Source organism: Ochotona curzoniae, unplaced genomic scaffold (genome assembly GCF_017591425.1).
Source record: "Ochotona curzoniae isolate NIBS_2020 unplaced genomic scaffold, NIBS_Ocur_1.0 contig_2321, whole genome shotgun sequence".
Lineage (NCBI taxonomy): Eukaryota > Metazoa > Chordata > Mammalia > Lagomorpha > Ochotonidae > Ochotona > Ochotona curzoniae.
In genome coordinates this window covers 13086657-13103360 of record NW_024465421.1, presented here as the reverse complement: position 1 = coordinate 13103360, position 16704 = coordinate 13086657, and the positions used below count along the sequence as shown (strand labels likewise).

The 16704-nt window shown below is 49.3% G+C and overlaps 1 protein-coding gene across 2 annotated transcripts in view; it reads left to right on the top strand.

Moving 5' to 3' along the window:
• VWA3A (von Willebrand factor A domain containing 3A) overlaps nt 1–14873 on the top strand; it is a 45514-nt gene extending 30641 nt beyond the window's left edge. The window contains exons 21-32 of one of the 2 annotated variants that reach the window (XM_040973221.1): nt 630–782; nt 2493–2583; nt 3974–4078; nt 4593–4693; nt 5327–5470; nt 6943–7051; nt 8558–8702; nt 10552–10696; nt 11022–11173; nt 11994–12117; nt 14601–14698; nt 14822–14873. In XM_040973221.1, coding sequence (XP_040829155.1) covers nt 630–782; nt 2493–2583; nt 3974–4078; nt 4593–4693; nt 5327–5470; nt 6943–7051; nt 8558–8702; nt 10552–10696; nt 11022–11173; nt 11994–12117; nt 14601–14698; nt 14822–14873 — 1419 coding nt within the window. Of the gene's footprint in view, nt 1–629; nt 783–2492; nt 2584–3952; nt 4079–4592; nt 4694–5326; nt 5471–6942; nt 7052–8557; nt 8703–10551; nt 10697–11021; nt 11174–11993; nt 12118–14600; nt 14699–14821 lie in introns of both variants that reach the window. The other variant, XM_040973220.1, reaches the window with a different exon arrangement.
• Nucleotides 14874–16704: the final 1831 nt, after the last annotated feature.

Genomic DNA, 16704 nt, shown 5'->3' with positions numbered 1-16704 from the left:
GTTAATTAGCATACTCTGCAGGACTCATCTCTCCAACAAGATTGTGCACTTTGGGGAGGACAGGGCTGCATCTCCATGGAGGGTCTCCAGCTCCCCTGGACCCCTTCCTCCCAGACAGGTCTCCATTCAGTGCGTTTGAAAATCCCATCTCCTCAGGTCACACCATGCCCTCATCTGATGGACTTGGTCACAAAGGGTTTACAGTCAACACTGGCTTAATCCACCCTTTTTTCTGTGATGCTGATTTCCACTTGACTGGTATCTTCTAGGGTTTTAATTTAATGTAAAATCTTTAAAGCATTTGACAAATATGTAGCAAAATGAGCCGAGCGCAACAGCATATTCTGGCCTTGGGCAAGAACCTCAAATGCACAGAGCTTTGATTTCTTCTTCTACAAAATGGCACCTTACCTGGCCATTAACCGGCCTACTGCCCAGTTCCCTCAGGGCCTCCATACAGGTTACTTACTAATGTTAATAGGATTGGTCCACAGCACTTCAGCCCACCAGGCTGCATGCAAGGCATAGAAGGGAGTTCCAGGGGAGACCAGGGCTCCCTCTGCTGTGGTGTAGTATCTGTCTATCCTCAGTGGCCAGGAGCACAGCTAACCTTCCAATCCCCTTTGCAGTGTGCCCTCTTAGTGGCCTCCTTGAAGAACCACTCAAGAAAGGAGCTGGAAAGTGCAGCCCTCCCAAAGGAGAAGCCCAAGACACCCAAGCAAGGAAGCCAGCCCAAGAAATGCTGTCAGCCCAAGGCCACGGCCCCTGCAGCACCCAGAATGGTTTGACTCCCAGCCCCAACAACATGCAAAGGCTTCTCTCTCCAGTTTGTCTCTTGGTCTTTCCTAGATGTTTAAATGGTTTGACCTAGGTCCTCAGGCCCTAGCATCTACAGGGATAGGGCAGGGGCCAGTGTCTCATGAATGTCTCCTGCCATAGTCAGAGGGAGGGGTACTTGTCTAGGCAACCTACTTCCTAGCTCCCTACTATCCTGCCTGTGGCTGTCCTGGCTTGTCCTGCTCTGTTTCTTGCCCTGCACTAAGAACTGCGTGGATCTAGCACCCACTGTTACGTCTGATGGCTCATCTTGCTGTTGCTGCGGCCCAAGACCTAGCAGGGGTCTCAGGAATTGAGGGTGGGCCTGTGCCTGCTGGGAACTGATGCCTATTCACGAGCTGGCAAATCTACCTCACTTGAAGGAATAGCCCTACAGGGGCACTCAAAAGAGGTCCCTAGAGGGAATCACTCTGCCATGTCCCAGCAGTGCTCATGAGCAGCGAGGCGAGGGACCCTGTGAGTTCGTCAGCAATAAACTCACCAAGAGAGCCGAGAACCCAGTCCCCATTCAGAATAAGTAGCTCATCACAGAGTGCTCACCATTTGCACTCAGGACCACATTTAAGGGATTCTGTGCACATGGGAACTGCTTTCTCGCTCGCTCTCAGATTGAGTTAGTTAGTTGAAAGGCAGAATCAGAAAGAGAGAGAGATCTTCCATCCATCAGTCTATTCTTCAAATGGCCACAACAGCCTCAGTTGAGCCAGAAAGCTGGAGCTAGGGGCCTCTTTCGGGTCTTCTGCATCGATACAGGAAACCCAGTACTGAGGCCACCCTTCTTTTCCCTCCCAGGCACATTAACACAAAGTTGGGTTTAAAGTGGAGTAGCCAGAAGTCAAACTGGTGCCCATAATGTGATGACAGCACTGCAGGCAGTAGCTTTACCCACCATGCTACAATGCCAGTGCCCCAGCACTGCTTTTGTTTAGAGATTCTGCCAGGTGATGGAAGCTGACCCAGGCATGTCAGTTTCTGTCACCCTCCCATGTTCTGAGAGACAAACTGTGGAATCCCAGGATCTGCCTCTTGGGCCTCAGGGGTTCCTCTGCTGATTTGGTGTGAAGCTTCCTCTGCTGCACAGTGGCCTCTAAACAGAATGTCCTGGGACAGCTGCAGGCACCCTGGGGCAGCAGACTCCAGGCCTGTTTCACAACAGCTCACCTAGGGGTGTCCCCAGCTGGCACAGGGACCATGTTGATTTTATCTCTTACCATGCTCCTGCCTTAAAACTTAGGCACCCAGTGGGGCACAGAAATTACCTTGAGTGATTACTTGTCACCCTGGAGGCCCAGAAATCCCAGTCTAATAGAACGAGGGGCAGGCTAAGGGATGGAGAAAGTTTGAGCAAATCCCTGCAACCATTGTAGCACTTTCTTTTGCATGCATTCTTGCACACTACACGCACATGTACCACACAAGCATGCACAGGTATTTATCCATGCTTTTTCTCCTCAAAATCCAGAATCCCTTCTAAGTCTGCTGCCAAAGATGGGCCAAGCATATCCGGTGGGGAAGGGAAGGGTGGGGGGTAAGTGGAGTAGGATTCTCTTCCCCACCGAGAGTGTTCCTGATGGGCACATTTAGATTGGGCTGACTGAGGTACTGCCCCTGCTGAGAGAACAGACCTCTGATGAGAAAGATGGGCTATTTTCTAGAACATGCAGGATGGTCCTGACAAAGAGAAGAGTCCCTCGGTGAGAGCTCTGAAATGGCATCCACACAGTAACAGTGTGAGCATTTCCCCAGGTAAGAAGTATAGCTGTGGTTGGCAGGAAGGGGTGGTGGCGGTGCAAGGATGGCACGGGCGCAGCTGAGACCTAAGTGGATGATGGTGACTAAAATGGTCCATTGTCTGGCAGCCTGTTTTCTCAGATCATCCCATTTACAAGAGTTCATAAAAAGTTCATAGAAAATGCATACCCTGGGCCAGGCACAGTAGCCTGCCTGCTAAAGTCCTTACCTTGTATAGGATCTCATAAGGGCACTGCTTCGAACACCAGAGACCCCGCTTACCATCCAGCTCCCTGCCTGTGGCCTGGGAAAGCAGTCAAGGATGGCCCAAAACCTTGGGACCCTGCACCCGCGGGGGAGACTCCTTCTCTTTGTATATCTGTCTTTCCAATAAAAATAAGTATATATAGAAAAAGATGCCACTGGCTCAAGCTGTTCACTGATGCAAGCATAAGAAGCAGGGTCCAATAAATAAAGAGAAAGGTAATCTTGACGTGGACATTTGGCTTCAAGGGTAAGACACTGGATAGGATGCCTGCAAGTGGAACAGCCGGTATATGAACCGGCACCTTTATGGGATCCGTGTGCATGCAAGGAGAGGACTTTAGCCACTAGGCTACTGCACCAGACCCAGATTACCTTTCTCTTTATTTAAGAGGCAGAAACACACAGAGAACCATCACCCATCTGCTGGCTCACTTTCATGGTCAAGGGTGGGCCAGGCTAAACCCAGGAGCCAGGAACTCAGTCCAAACCTCCTACACTGGCAACAGGAATCCAACTACTTAAGCCATCACTGTAACTGCCTTGCACACGTTAGCAAGAAGCTGGCATGAGGAGCAGAGCCAGGCCTCAAACCCAAGTACTCCAACATGGAGTGCAGCTGTCTTAACTGCTGCACCGAGTGCTCACCCTGACTGAGCTTCACTTTAAATCCGTTTTCTCATGAGGTCTGTAACAGTCAACCTCACGTAGTAGGCACTTTTTTTAGCTTCCCATTTTACTGGCAAAGGAACCCTAGGGGAGCTATGGGTAGCATGCCAAACAGTTATGTCAGAGCATTCCTCAGCTAACCCTAAAACTGCAGGTTTTGTTTCTCACATCAAAGACAGTAAAGTGGGCTCAGAGTAGAGTTCTAAGGTCATCCAGACCAGAGTGGAATCATTGCTCTGCATTTCTCTACCTCTGTAACCTGAGGGCAGGAGCTTTCACACATGCCCCATCAGGACCCAAGTGAGGCCTGGGGACCAGAGGTGTGGGCAAGAGGTACCTCCACGCCATCTATTTCCACAGGGTGAATCATAGCTGAAATTGAGACATTGGTAAGGCAGGCTGGACAGATGTATCTCAGGAATCCAAAAGGCTACTCCATTTAATAAGTCAGCCACATGTTTTCTTACTGCAGCCCAGCCAGTGAAAGAAAGGACAACCAAATGGCGAAGGAAAACCAAAGCAATGGGTGCAGAGACCGCTGTTTCACTCTTCTATACAGAAACAGGGAATAATGTCGGTAAGTTGGGGCTACACAGTGTTAGGACGGCCGTCTCGCCCAGTAGGAACTGAAAGGGCATCAGGCCCACATCAGGCATCCCCTACTAACTGGCTCAAGACATGCGGTTCCAGCAGTGCTTTAGAAATAAACCTGCCTTAGCAGCCAGGGAACTGTGCATGCCAAGTCTTGATGTTCAAGAAACCCATTAGGTCTGTGGGCCCTGGGGTTCTGTCTGCAAGGGGCCATTTCCTTCATCCTGAGGCTCTTCAGAATGCAGGTAGGGGTCCTCTAGGCCAGGTTGATTGATGGCTGTGAACTGGGACAAATCCCAGCAACAGTGTGTTGCCCCGTGGAAGAGGGCAGCCCAGACCAGGCCTTCTCCTCATCCACCTGGCAGTCTCCTTTTCTCTCAGCAATCTGCACTTAAGGGACTTCACAATTGATATTTTGATTGGCGGAGAAAATGACCTGAAACGTGGCATGGTGGCAGGGAAGAAGGGAGCTTGCATTGACTTTGATGTGTTTCTCCTAGGCTCAGTGTACAGAAAGTACCCTCTAGCTAAGAATCTGAGAAGGATTAACACTGCTTCAGTGGAGTTGCCCAGAAAGGATGTGGTGTGTTCAAGCCAAGAGGTACTAAATTGTCCACATGTGCCCTAGGAAATGATTTCTTCTGGCAATCATTACTTCCCACTGAGTGGGTATACTTGGAAAAATGAGCACAAAACTGATAAGAATGCGTATATGGCCAGTGGGATGAGAGTTAAGAAAACCAAAATTCAGAATTTGTAGCTGCCAAATCCCAGCCAAATCACTTATTTGTATTCAATCTCAATATTCTTATTTGTAAAATGAAGATATGAAGATTAATTGGAACATATTTTGCATACAATATTTAGAGGGTGTTCGAGCTTTTTGGTTGCAACAAGTACCCCTCCCTATTGTTTACATCTGAAAGATGCATCTTTCTTCCTAATGTTTGACCTTTAGACCAGTGAGGAATTTCCACGGGAATTCCCTGGGACAGTTTGAAGTGGATATTGAAGAAGCAACAGTGTCTACTAGAAAAAGGACTAGGAGGGCCTCTCCAAATGTTGGTCCCTGTATCCATTATGCATTCCTCTTCTACTCTAGGGGAAGGAACGCATGCTCCATGAGGGCCTAGAAAACCCACATATCCAATAGGAGACTTTACTAGATGAGTCAGAGAATCATTCAATTAAACCCAAGTTACCTAAGATAAAAGTTCTTTCCTTTGTTCTAAAGTGGGTAGCAAACTATGGACTGAAAAAACTGAAGATGGAAATCTCCAGACACATCGGTCCCAACTGTGCTCATCAAAAGTCAGCACGGGGGTCGGCCTCAACCAAATACTGCAGCTGCCACATCTTCCCCAGCGTGGAAATCAAAGTAAGTCAGGATTTCAAACTTTTTAAACTTTTCTTTCCATGTAACTTGAAAGGTAGAGAGACGCTGCTCTCCTGTCTGCAATGCGTTCTCCCAGTGTCCACAACAAGAGCTGGGTCAGATCTCTCACCAGGATGACAGGGACCCAAGTACTTGAACTGTTGCCTGCTGTGTGCACCAGCAGGAAGCTGGGTCAGCAGTGGAGGACTGTCACTCAGTGCTTAGTCACGCTCTCTGATAGGGATGCAGGTGACCCCAATAGCATTTTAAACACTGGGTCAAACACCTACCTCCCCCTCCCCACCACACATGCACAATTTTTATTGCTTTTGTCTCCAACTCCCTTCTCAGCTGCAACCAGCGGAGAGCAGTGGGTGGCCCCACGACTTTTCTTCCTGCTTTTGAGAACCCCACCCCCACAATGGGGCAACCTTTGGTGTCCTGTTGGAGAGAAAGTCAAGTCCTCAGAGGGCTTGAGATCCTTCTTCTGCAAGGTCAGGACCACTCCTGAGAACCCAGGGCAGCAGCGGCTGTCTGTGCTGGGAGCTCCAAGCCACAGCCCCAGTGGTGGTTCTGTCAGGAGGGCAGCAAATGGGAATCACAGCAGAAGAGGCAGGAGAGAGGTTCTCTGTTGGCTGACTCTTGAGTTCATGATCTTTCATTTTCAGCACTGGAACATGCAAATTTAGCACAAAATGAAAATCGAATCATTTTGAGCCCTCCTTGCCCTTTTTGCAACTACGTCATCTATGTCAGAGAAAACTTAAAAATAGCCTCAAAATACAAAATTATTTCTGAGAAAGAATGTAGGGTCATTTACCCTGCTGTACCACTTCCGTCCAAGGTCATCTTTCAGTTTGGAATTTATAGATTTCTCATCTAACCAGTAATGGTGTTCTGTTCTTAAATTTTAGAGGTATTGGGACCAGCATTGTGGCATGGGATTAAGGCTTCAACTGCAGTCCCAGTATGGGCACTGATTCAATTCCCAGTTACTCCACTTACGATGCAGTTCCTGTTAGTGTACCTGGGAAAGCAGCGGAGAATGGCCCAAGTGCTTGGACCCCTGGACTCATGTGTAGACCCAGAACATACTCCTGGCTTTAGCCTGGCCCAACCCTGGCTATTGTAACCATTTGGGGAATGAACTGGCAATGGAAGATCTATTTTCTCTCTCTAACTCTGCTTTTAAAATTTTTTAAAAAACTCTTAAAACATTTTTTAAGATATTATGTAGGGCTTTTGCTGCTATTGCTGTTACTGCAGTAACTGCACTTGTCACAAAACCATCATCCTTATTCTCCTGCTCCTTCATAGAACCATAAGTCTAGTAGTTTGATTAAAACAAGCTCTTAAATGAGCAAAGCTTTACAGATGCTTGAGGAATTGTTAGCCCCAGTGGATCAACTGCCTTGGGGTGATGGGATTCAGAGAAATCACTAACTGAAGGGGTGCCTCCGTTTGCATCCTTCCAGGGGGTGGTGAGACACATCCAGTGGACGCTCAGGGAAATGGAGGAATACATCTCATGCCTGGAAAAGCTGATGAGGCGCTACGTGCAGAGGCTGCAGTGGCTGCTGTCTGGTGAGCCTGCCTGCTGCCCTGGAGGGTGGAGAGGGGGCACAAAGGAACTCCAGGGCTAGTCCTTTCAAGGCCAGACCCTCACAAAGTGTCAGGTCAGGTGGCACCCAGGTCCCGAGTGACTTCTGAGGTCAAGTGAGGTGCTGGATGACAGAGAGGTGGAGCCTGCGCCTAGCTGCCCCAGAGTCACAGACAGCTCTGCAAAGCTATCCCATGAGCAACAGAGGAGTCACTCCCAGGAGGCGCTCTTCAACACTGACAAAGTCCCCCTCACACTGGGCCATGGTGATGAAGAAGTCCTCTCCTCAGTGAGTGGGTAGAGCTGGCTGGGGAGAGCCAGGCCCGTGTCCCAGAGGAAGATGGGCTGGGGACTGAGAGATGGTCTGCAGCATCAAGTCCAGGAGGCCAGCGGAAACTCAGAAACTAATGGGAGGGGATTTAGGCTTAGGGCATGGCAGTCTCCTGATATAGGAGGAAGATTGGAGGAAGGAATGGCCTCATATGTACCCCTAGGGGCCCTGTGCAAATTCACCATGTTCCAGCTTCTGCAGCAGAGTCTGTGACAAACAGCCCTTGGGCGTTACAGTGCAGCAGCAACCGTTGCTTCCCAAAGCCTCTGGACAGGCAGCAGGCTGCAGGTGCAGTCCAGCCAGAGGCTGAGGTGGGGCAAAGAGATGTCAAGCTGTCCCCATTCCCAGTTCACCCTTCTCAGTCACCTACTTTTGTAGGATGAGTCTCCTGTCTATCATCCCCAAAAGCCATCAGTCATCTCCAGTGTACCCAGGAGACTTCAGTCACTCACTCATTTGTGATTCAATAGAAAGGATATGAGGTGCTGCAGGAGAGGGCAGAAGACCAAACCTGAGGTGGCCTCTGAACTCGTGACACAGCATCTAGGAGGAAGTGGATGTTTACTAAAGAGACTCACAGATACAGCTGATACGGTCACTGTGGCAAGAGGGAAGAGGGCCTAGTGCATGGCAGGGAGACGGAAAATGAACCACAGAACCCCCAAAGAGTTTCAGTTCTCCCCATTATGTGCTTCTGTAGCATTCTGCTGTCACAAGCTTCAACAGAGTTGTCACCATTCACTAGCACCCATCTTCCTTGCCTGACATTGAGCTACACCAGGACAGGGACCCTCACTTATTCACTCAGCGCATGCTCAGCTGATTTCTGTTCACCAGAGTGCTGTCTGACATCTTCCCAGCCACCCCAAATTCTGGTACACTATTAAACCCAATCATTTACCTGCAAAGCTGAGGAAACTCAAGCCCTGAAAGGTTGTAGAACATGTGCAAGTCAGCACAGGAAACCAGAGATAAACCTTAATCTCCCAAAGCCCAGACCACTGAGTGGCTCGACTTTGAGGTACTGACCTACCGTGTAACAGTGGGCAGGTTGGCCGCAGGCATTGCAAGACTTTGCATTTGAGAGATACAGTGAAAGAAGTCACCCAGGAGGAGACATCCTGCTCACTCCTCTCCTGTCCCCGCCCGTCCGGAGCAGGGAGCCGCCGACTGTTCGGTGCCATCCTGGAGAGCAAAGTGTGCATTCTGCTGGACACCTCGGGGTCCATGGGCCCACACCTGCAGCAGGTGAAGACAGAGCTGATTCTGCTGATTTGGGAGCAGCTGCGGAAGCAGTGTGACAGGTGGGCAGCAGGGCTGTGGGAGGAAAGGGGCCATTCCTGGGGGGCTTCCCAAGCCTTCCCTCCCTCCTCGTGTTTGCCAGAGCTGGAGCTGCCTGGGTTGCTTTTCTGAACATCCTGTGCAAGCAAGAAAGCACACCACATTCTGCTCGGCTACAAACAGGTGGTGGTTCCTAACCATGCGCCTCAGGCCCAGAGACAATTGTAAACAAGATGAAGGAATCACCGTGTGGCCCTGAACTGCGGCCTGCAGTTGAATTTGATTTTTTAAAGCTGGGTGGGTGGCTGGGTTGTTTGTTCTGTCTGCCTACTAGGACTGCAAGAGACCCCAGTCCTAGACTAGGATTCATTCTTGCCTTAATGTGTAAGCATTTACAGAGCACTCCCTAAGTGCCAAGACTTCTACATGCATGATTTTTTTCAGTCCTCACAATGACCCCGTGAGGAATTGCATTTATTATTATCATTTTACAGAAAAGGAAACTAGCAAGACTACTGCTGTGGCAGAGTGAGTCAAGCTGCCACCTGCAGCAATGACATTCCATACAGGTAAAGGTTCAAGTCCCAGCTGCTCCACTTCTAATCCAGCTCCCTGCTAATGGCCTGGGAAAGCAGTGGAAGGTGACTGAAGTCCTTGGACCCCTGCTCCCACATAGGAGATCCAAAAGAAACTCCTGGACCTGGTGCAGTAGCCTAGCAGCTAAAGCCCTCGCCTTGCATGCACCAGGATACCATATAGGCACTGGTTCTAATTCCAGCAGCCCCGCTTCCCATCCAGCTCCCTCCTTGTGGCCTGGGAAAGCAGTCAGGGATGGCCCAAAGCTTTGGGAACCTGCACCCGCATGGGAGACCTAGAGGAAGTTCCTGGCTGCTGGATTCAGATCAGCTCAGTTCCAGCACGAAGATTTTCCTCTCTGTGTCTCCTCCTCTCTATATATCTGACTTTCCAATGAAAATAAAATAAATCCTTAAAAGAAAGAAAGAAAGAAAGAAAAGGAAAGAGAGAAAAATAGAAAAGAAAGGAAAGAAAGAAAAGAAAGAAAGAAAGAAAGAAAGAAAGAAAGAAAGAAAGAAAGAAAGAAAGGAAGGAAGGAAGAAAGAAAGAAAGAAAGAGAAAGAAAGAAAGAAAGAAAGAAAGAAAGAAAGAAAGAAAGAAAGAAAGAAAGAAAGAAAGAAAGAAAGAAAGAAAAAGAAAGCAAGGATTTATTTTATTTTATTTTCATCCTGGCTCCTGGCATGAGACTTGCCCAGCTCCAGCAATGGGAGCCATTTGGGAGTGAACCAGTAGATGGGAAATTCTTTCTCTCTCTCTCTCCCTCTCTCTCTCCCTCTCTCTCGCTGTGCATTTCAAATAAATAAATAAATTACTTTTTTTAAATGAGGAGGGAGAATTTATTTTTAAAAAGCAACTAGAATTTAGTGTAAGTAATTTGCTTAAGGTCACATAACCTAAGCCATGTCTGAGCTGGGATTTAAATTGTTTTCATCTTCACCTACAATCACCAATGTGTAGCCTTTTTTTTTTTTTTAAGTGTATGTATACATTTGAAAGGTGTAGTGACAGAGAAAAAGGAGAGATTTTTTGTTCTCTAATTCACTCCCCAAATGCTAACAGCCAGGGCTGGGCCAGGGCAAAGCCAGAAGCCAGGAACTCCATCCCAATAGTTGGGCCATTTCCCGGGCACATTAGCAGGGAGATAGATTAGAAGCAGAGCAGCCAGGACTCAAAACAGCACTCCAGTCTTGGATGCTGGCATCATCGCAAGCAGCATTTTAACTTGCGCTTCATCCGCAGCTCTGCTGAACTGATCTGTTCTAACCAGTCCCATCTCCCCTGTCCCTTTCTCCCCAGTTTTAACCTGCTCAGCTTTGCAGAGGGTCTTCAGTCATGGCAGGACAGCCTGGTGGATACCACAGATGCCATGTGTCACAAGGCCATGCAGTGGGTGACCCAACTACAAGCTCAGGGGAGTACCTCAGTCTTGCAAGCATTACTGGCAAGTGCCCCCACTGAACTGATCCTATAGCCGGCATGCCCTGTACCCGAATTGCACAGAGTATAGGACCTACAGATTGATACTTCATTTGTTCTTCCCAATGACCCAATGAGAAAGAAATTTTGAATGCTCTCCTTTTATAGATGAAGACACACAGAGATTAAGCCACTTGCTTGGGGCTAACCAGCTAGGAAGTAGACCACAGTTTAGGGGCATCCCATCAGATGCATGTTGCTTGGGGGACAGCAGGGACCACCTGCTCAGGGAGTTGGCATCTGCTCATCTCTGTGAGACCCCTCGTGACAAGCTTCCCATACTCTTTCAGAAAGCCTTCAGTTTCCATGGTGTGCAAGGACTGTACCTCCTGACCGATGGGAAGCCGGACACCAGCCGCAGCCTCGTCCTCAGTGCGGTCCAAAGGCTCAGAGAAGAAAGGGACGTGAGAGTGCACACCGTGTCCTTGAACTGCACGGACCGGTGAGCAAGAAGGAGTCAGGACTGAATGCAGTTCTTTCCCTGTGACCACAGGGCTGAGGGCAGGCCTAGGCTGCTTGCCCCACCGAGGGACTCACATAGACAGTGAACCCCTACCCACTGCCCTGCCCTGGGCCCTAGTCTTGTGGGTTGAGAATTAAGAGATAGACTGCCTGCAAGGCCCAGGCAGGTGTGACCCCACCAAGTAAAAAGTCCTTCTTTGCACCTTGAACTTAATCCCAGATGGGATGCTCCTCTGACTTTGCGGCCTGGAGCAGTGTTGGTGCTGACTCTCACAGTCACCTTCTAATCTTGCTTCTGGTGACTCTTGGGAACACATTTGTGACCAGTAAATGGAGAGCACGCTCAGGGCTGAAAGTATCATCATGGCTACTTCTGTAAACTATCCTGATCCAAGGGCGAACGTCAGACGAGCGAGACTCCACTGCCTACTCAGGGAAAGCCTGATGCCCTAGGCACACATTTTATTTCCTCATCTCAGCCATGAACTGGGTAAGGTCATCCTGTTGTCTCTTACAGCTCTAACACACGGTTGGCATTGGACAGAGGTCTAGAAAAGTGGTGGGCAGATGTGGGTCTTGAGTGGGCATCTAGGATAAATCCGTGACTCTTACCTCAAGGTAAGCAGCCATGGCCTGTGAAGTCATCACAAAAGTGGACTTGGTGGTAGTGACAACAGTCTCAGTGGCGCAAGCCACAGCCAATGGCCATGGCGATTTCTCTTACGCCCATAGACTAGCATTCCTCAGGGGCTAAGGGGGCCTAGGAGACCTCCCCCAGGCTCTCTGTCCCTTCACCCTAGAGCGGCCGTGGAGTTCCTCAGAAAAATGGCGGCCTTCACTGGCGGGCGCTACCACTGCCCGGTCGGAGAAGACACGCTGAAGGCAATGCAAGGCCCGCTCATCAAAGGCTTCATCGAGGATCAGGTAGGCCACAAGGCTGCTGTGTGTGGGCCCTGCGGAACAGCTCTGGGAGGTGCTTGGGGGGCGAGGGGGAAGGGTTCTCCTTCCAACTGAGAGGCTCTCTGCATCTCCTGAGAGACCAAGTGCCCACGACAAGGAGCAACATTTGCCTGTGACTCTGCTAAGCTGGGACAGAAGAAGGATCTGAGATGTCAGTTAACAATAATGGACCAGTTTACATCCATGTGAAAACGTGTTGTTTTATGTACAGTGTCTGAATCCTCTGACAATTCCTTTTTTTAAAGATTTACTTTTTTTTTTTATTGGAAAGTCAGATATATAGAGAAGAGGTGAAACAGAGAGGAAGATCTCCCATCTGTTGATTCACTCCCTGAGCGGCCACAATGGCTGGAGCTGCACTGATCCGAAGCCAGGAGGCAGGAGCCTCTTCCAGGTCTCCCATGCGGATTCAGGGTTACAAGGCTTTGGGCCATCCTCCACTGCTTTCCCAGGTCACAAGCAGGGGGCTGGATGGGAAGCGGAGCCACTGGGATTAGAACCAGCGCCCATATGAGATCCCGGCACATTCAAGGCGAGGACTTTAGCTGCTAGGCTACTGCACTGGGCCCTCTCTGATAATTATTTTTTGAAACATGTACTTATTTTAAATATTTGAAAGGTAGAGTAACAGAGAGAGGGGGAGCAACAGAATGGGAGAGATGTTATATACAAATAGGCTCAATGAGGTTCTGGAATATACCTGCTCAGAGAACATGGGAATGTGGTAAAGCCAGGGCCCACAACAGCCTTCGCTGTAGTGGTTTACTTCCTGTATATTGTCGCCTTCCTGCCTTCCATTCACTGAGACAGACATTCAAGCTGTCTGCTAAGCAGGGCACCCAGTAGCCATAAGCTGTCTGTCACATAATTAATCTAGTCAAGTCATAGGTTCTGGTGGTCCTTCCCCAACATGATAGAAAAATTATGCACAGGTTGTTACCTGTGTAGGCAGCACTGCCAATGATAGCATTGATTTATCAAGTCAGACAACGAAGCAGAAGCCCGCTTGTCTTTTCAGAGGATAAAGGTTCATTTCCAAGTGTATGGCATCAATGTGGACGCCTGCGTGGCCCTACATCCCTGTGTTGTTCAAGTGACCCTCAGGGACAATATTGCACATATAACAAAGACAACCAAACGTGTTAGTAAAGGTACTAAATAATTCACCCAAGTGCCTTTGTGATGCAGCAAACCTTGGCATCAGGAAAGGGCTCGTTTGACATCTTATCCTCTCAGATTTTTGGATGGGTTTCTGCACTTAGAATGGGCTCCCCCTACTTTCAAGGCGCAGAGCAGCCTCCAGCCTCATCCCTTTAATGTGAATTCATGCGTTCAAGCTAGGCTCTGGAATGTTGCTTGTTTACCTAAGACATAAGTGTATCCATGAGTCTCAATTCTACTGGAACAAATGAAGAAAGAAATTAAGAGGTTTTCTTTTATAAGACTTATTTAATTTTCATTTGAGAGGTAGAATTATAAAGAAAATGAGAGACAGACAGAGATATCTTCCATTCACTGGTTCACTCCCCAAATGGCAGCAGTGACCAGAGGTGAACTGAGCTGAAACCAGGAGCCTAGAGACTCTTCCAGGTTTCCCACATGGCTGTGGGAGCCCAAGGACTTGAGCCACCCTCTGCTGCTTTTCCAGGCCACAAGTAGGGAGCTGGATTGGAAGTGGAACAGCTGGGACTCAAACCAACATCCATATGGGATGTCAGCACCATAGATAGAAGCTTAGCCTACTGTGCCACAATGCTTAGCCCCAAATCTAGAGCTTTTACTGAATAGTAGTACACACACACACACACACACACACACACACACACACACACACAGAGAACATATATATATACTTCTGTAGGTTTTTTCCCTATAATTTTATTTGAGAGAGACAAAGAGCAATATTTCATCGGTTGACTCACTTCCCAAAAGCCTACAACAGACAGGATTGGGCCAGGCCAAAGTCAGCAGCCAGGAATTCCATCCAGGTCTCCCATATGAGTGGCCCCTGGACTCAGATTACCCAAGTATTTGAGCCATCATCTGCTGCCTTCCCAGGAAGCTGGATGGGAAGTGGAGCCAGGATGATAACCAGGCACTATGGTATGGGATGCAGGCACCCCAAGGTGCGGATTAACACCTGTGCCAAACACCTGCCCAGCACCTGCTTACTGGGCCTAGACAGGTGCCAGGTTCATTAAAGTTCAAAGACCATCTTGGTTTTGCCAGTCTCCTTCATACGCTGCCAAATATTTCAAAGTGTTCCATTTACAGAACAACTGCCCAAATCGGTAGTGGGCTTCCCCCGGAATTTCTTGGCCTGGGTGAGAGGCCACATTGAATTAGCTTTGATATTCTCCACCTGTAATATTTTGGGGATTCTTTTTCAAGTCCCCTCCAATGATGTTCAAAGGGATAGAACTTCATGCTGATTTCCTGTTTTCAAGGATCCCCCATTGCCACTCTTTGAAGGAGATGATTTGAGAAGGTTGGCCCAGGAGATCACCAAGGCCAGAAGCTTCCTCCGGCAGGCCCAGTCCTTCAGGTTCGCCCTCCTAGCCGCCTGCCCACCCTGCCCTGTGACTCTGGCACAGCCAGACCAGAGGCTGAGAGCACCTGTCCCACTCCTACCCAACAATCCCAGAAATATTCCTCATCTACCCAACAGGTCACAACTCCAGAAGAAAAACAACCCAGAAGCCAAGGTCACTGCTTGTTAGAGAAGTGTTCTCAGGTAGGGGGAAAGGGGCTGACTCCCCCTGTGCTGAGTTCCTGGTGAGGGCTGGGCAGCATGCTGCATTCTGGGGGAAGTCCTACCTTAAGGGAAGGGTTGGAAATGAGGATTCCTATAAACAGAAAAGGCCGAGCTATGGAGAACCTCTCCCTGAGCACATCTTAGCCCTGAAGGCGAGATGACATGGCAATCTGTGACTCCAACAGGATTGTCCCCGGGAAGCCCGATTCCTGCCCCAGGACAGAAGAAGGAAAAGCTTTGGTTGTTGTTATCATGAAGCCATGCTCAGGTGGACCCTAACTCACCTTCCCTGTCCCCAGCTGAGCAGGCCCTACACTCTGACCCCTCGAGTTTGCCACTCACTGGGAAGCCCTGCATCTGGAACATCCTTCTTGCACCTGCTGCCTGGTAACTGTTGCTCACCCATCAAGGCACAACTCAAATGACATCAGCTGCAGAATGGAGATGGTACAGGGCCCTTCTGGAGCTGGGGGTTTCTGGACAGAGCCGAGAGCCTCCTCTCCCAGCCTCCTGACATTCTCACTGTATCTGGCATGCCACCTCTCCATTTCTTGCTCAGTCTGTGGATCTTTTCCTTGACCATGTGCTGTCCAGCAGTGATACTGGTGCCCTCGCCATGTGTAAGTTCCCAGCCTCACCATCAGCATGGCAGATGCCAAGAAACCCCGAGCCTCAGGCTGAGTTGTGGGAGGCCAGCAAACAAGCCAGATGGGGGGATAGTCCTGCCCTCATGCCCTCTGTGCTTGTCTCTGCCCCCGACCCCCTGGCAGAGGCAGGCTCAACTTCAGCCTCATCGCAGAGCACAAGCAAATGAGCCTCTCCTCCACCCAACCCCTGCTCAGCTAAGCCAAACCCAATCCAGGGCAAACACTTGAGAGAGCACGTTAAAGTCAAACAGGTTTGTCAGGGCCCAGTCCACTGTGTATACAAGAAATGACTGTATCATGTATATAAAGACCTTCAAATCAATGGATAACCTCAAATTTTTTAAAGTGAGCAAAATAAGCACTGTAGAGGGCCTGGCACCATGGCTGAATGGCTAAATTCTTACCATGCATGTGCTGGGATCCCATAAGGGTACCGGTTCATGTCCCGGCTGCTCCACTTCCCATCCAGCTCCCTGCTTGTGGCCTGGGAAAGCAGTAGAGGATGGCCCAAAGCCTCGGGACCCTGCACCCACGTGGGAGACCCAGAGGAAACTCCTGGCTTCGAATCAGCGCAGCTCCGTCCATTGTGGCCATTTGGGGAGTGAAGCAATGGATGAAAGACCTTTCTCTCTGTATATATGACTTTCCAATAGAAATAAATAGAAATCTTTTTTGAAAATACAGTCGATAAATGAGTGGACATTTGAACAGATATATGCAAAGATGGGTGGAAGGACAGATGAATGGACTGGTGGATGAATGGCCAAAAGATTTAGTAAAATAATAAATGGAAGAATGGTTGCTCTGGGAAAAGGGTGAATGGAAGAACCCACAGAAGGATGGACAGACGAGAGGAAGGAGGGAAAAAAAAGCGGAGGATGGGAGGAGGTAGGCTGACGGTGAATGTGCAGCGAGGGAGCAGTTTCTTGACGTTTTAGGAAGGGGCCCGGCACGCATGGCCTCAGCATTCGTTCCCCATGGAAAACGCGGCCCGTTTCACGCCAGCAAGGTCCTACGGGTCCTTTGCCTTTCAATATTGCAACTAGGAGTAAAGCAGGCAAGACGAGCAGGTGCTTGGAGCGGGCGTGGGGCAGTTTCGGTGTCCAGCCCCGCCCCTAGTCCCGCCCCCAGTCCCGCCCCCAGGAGGCG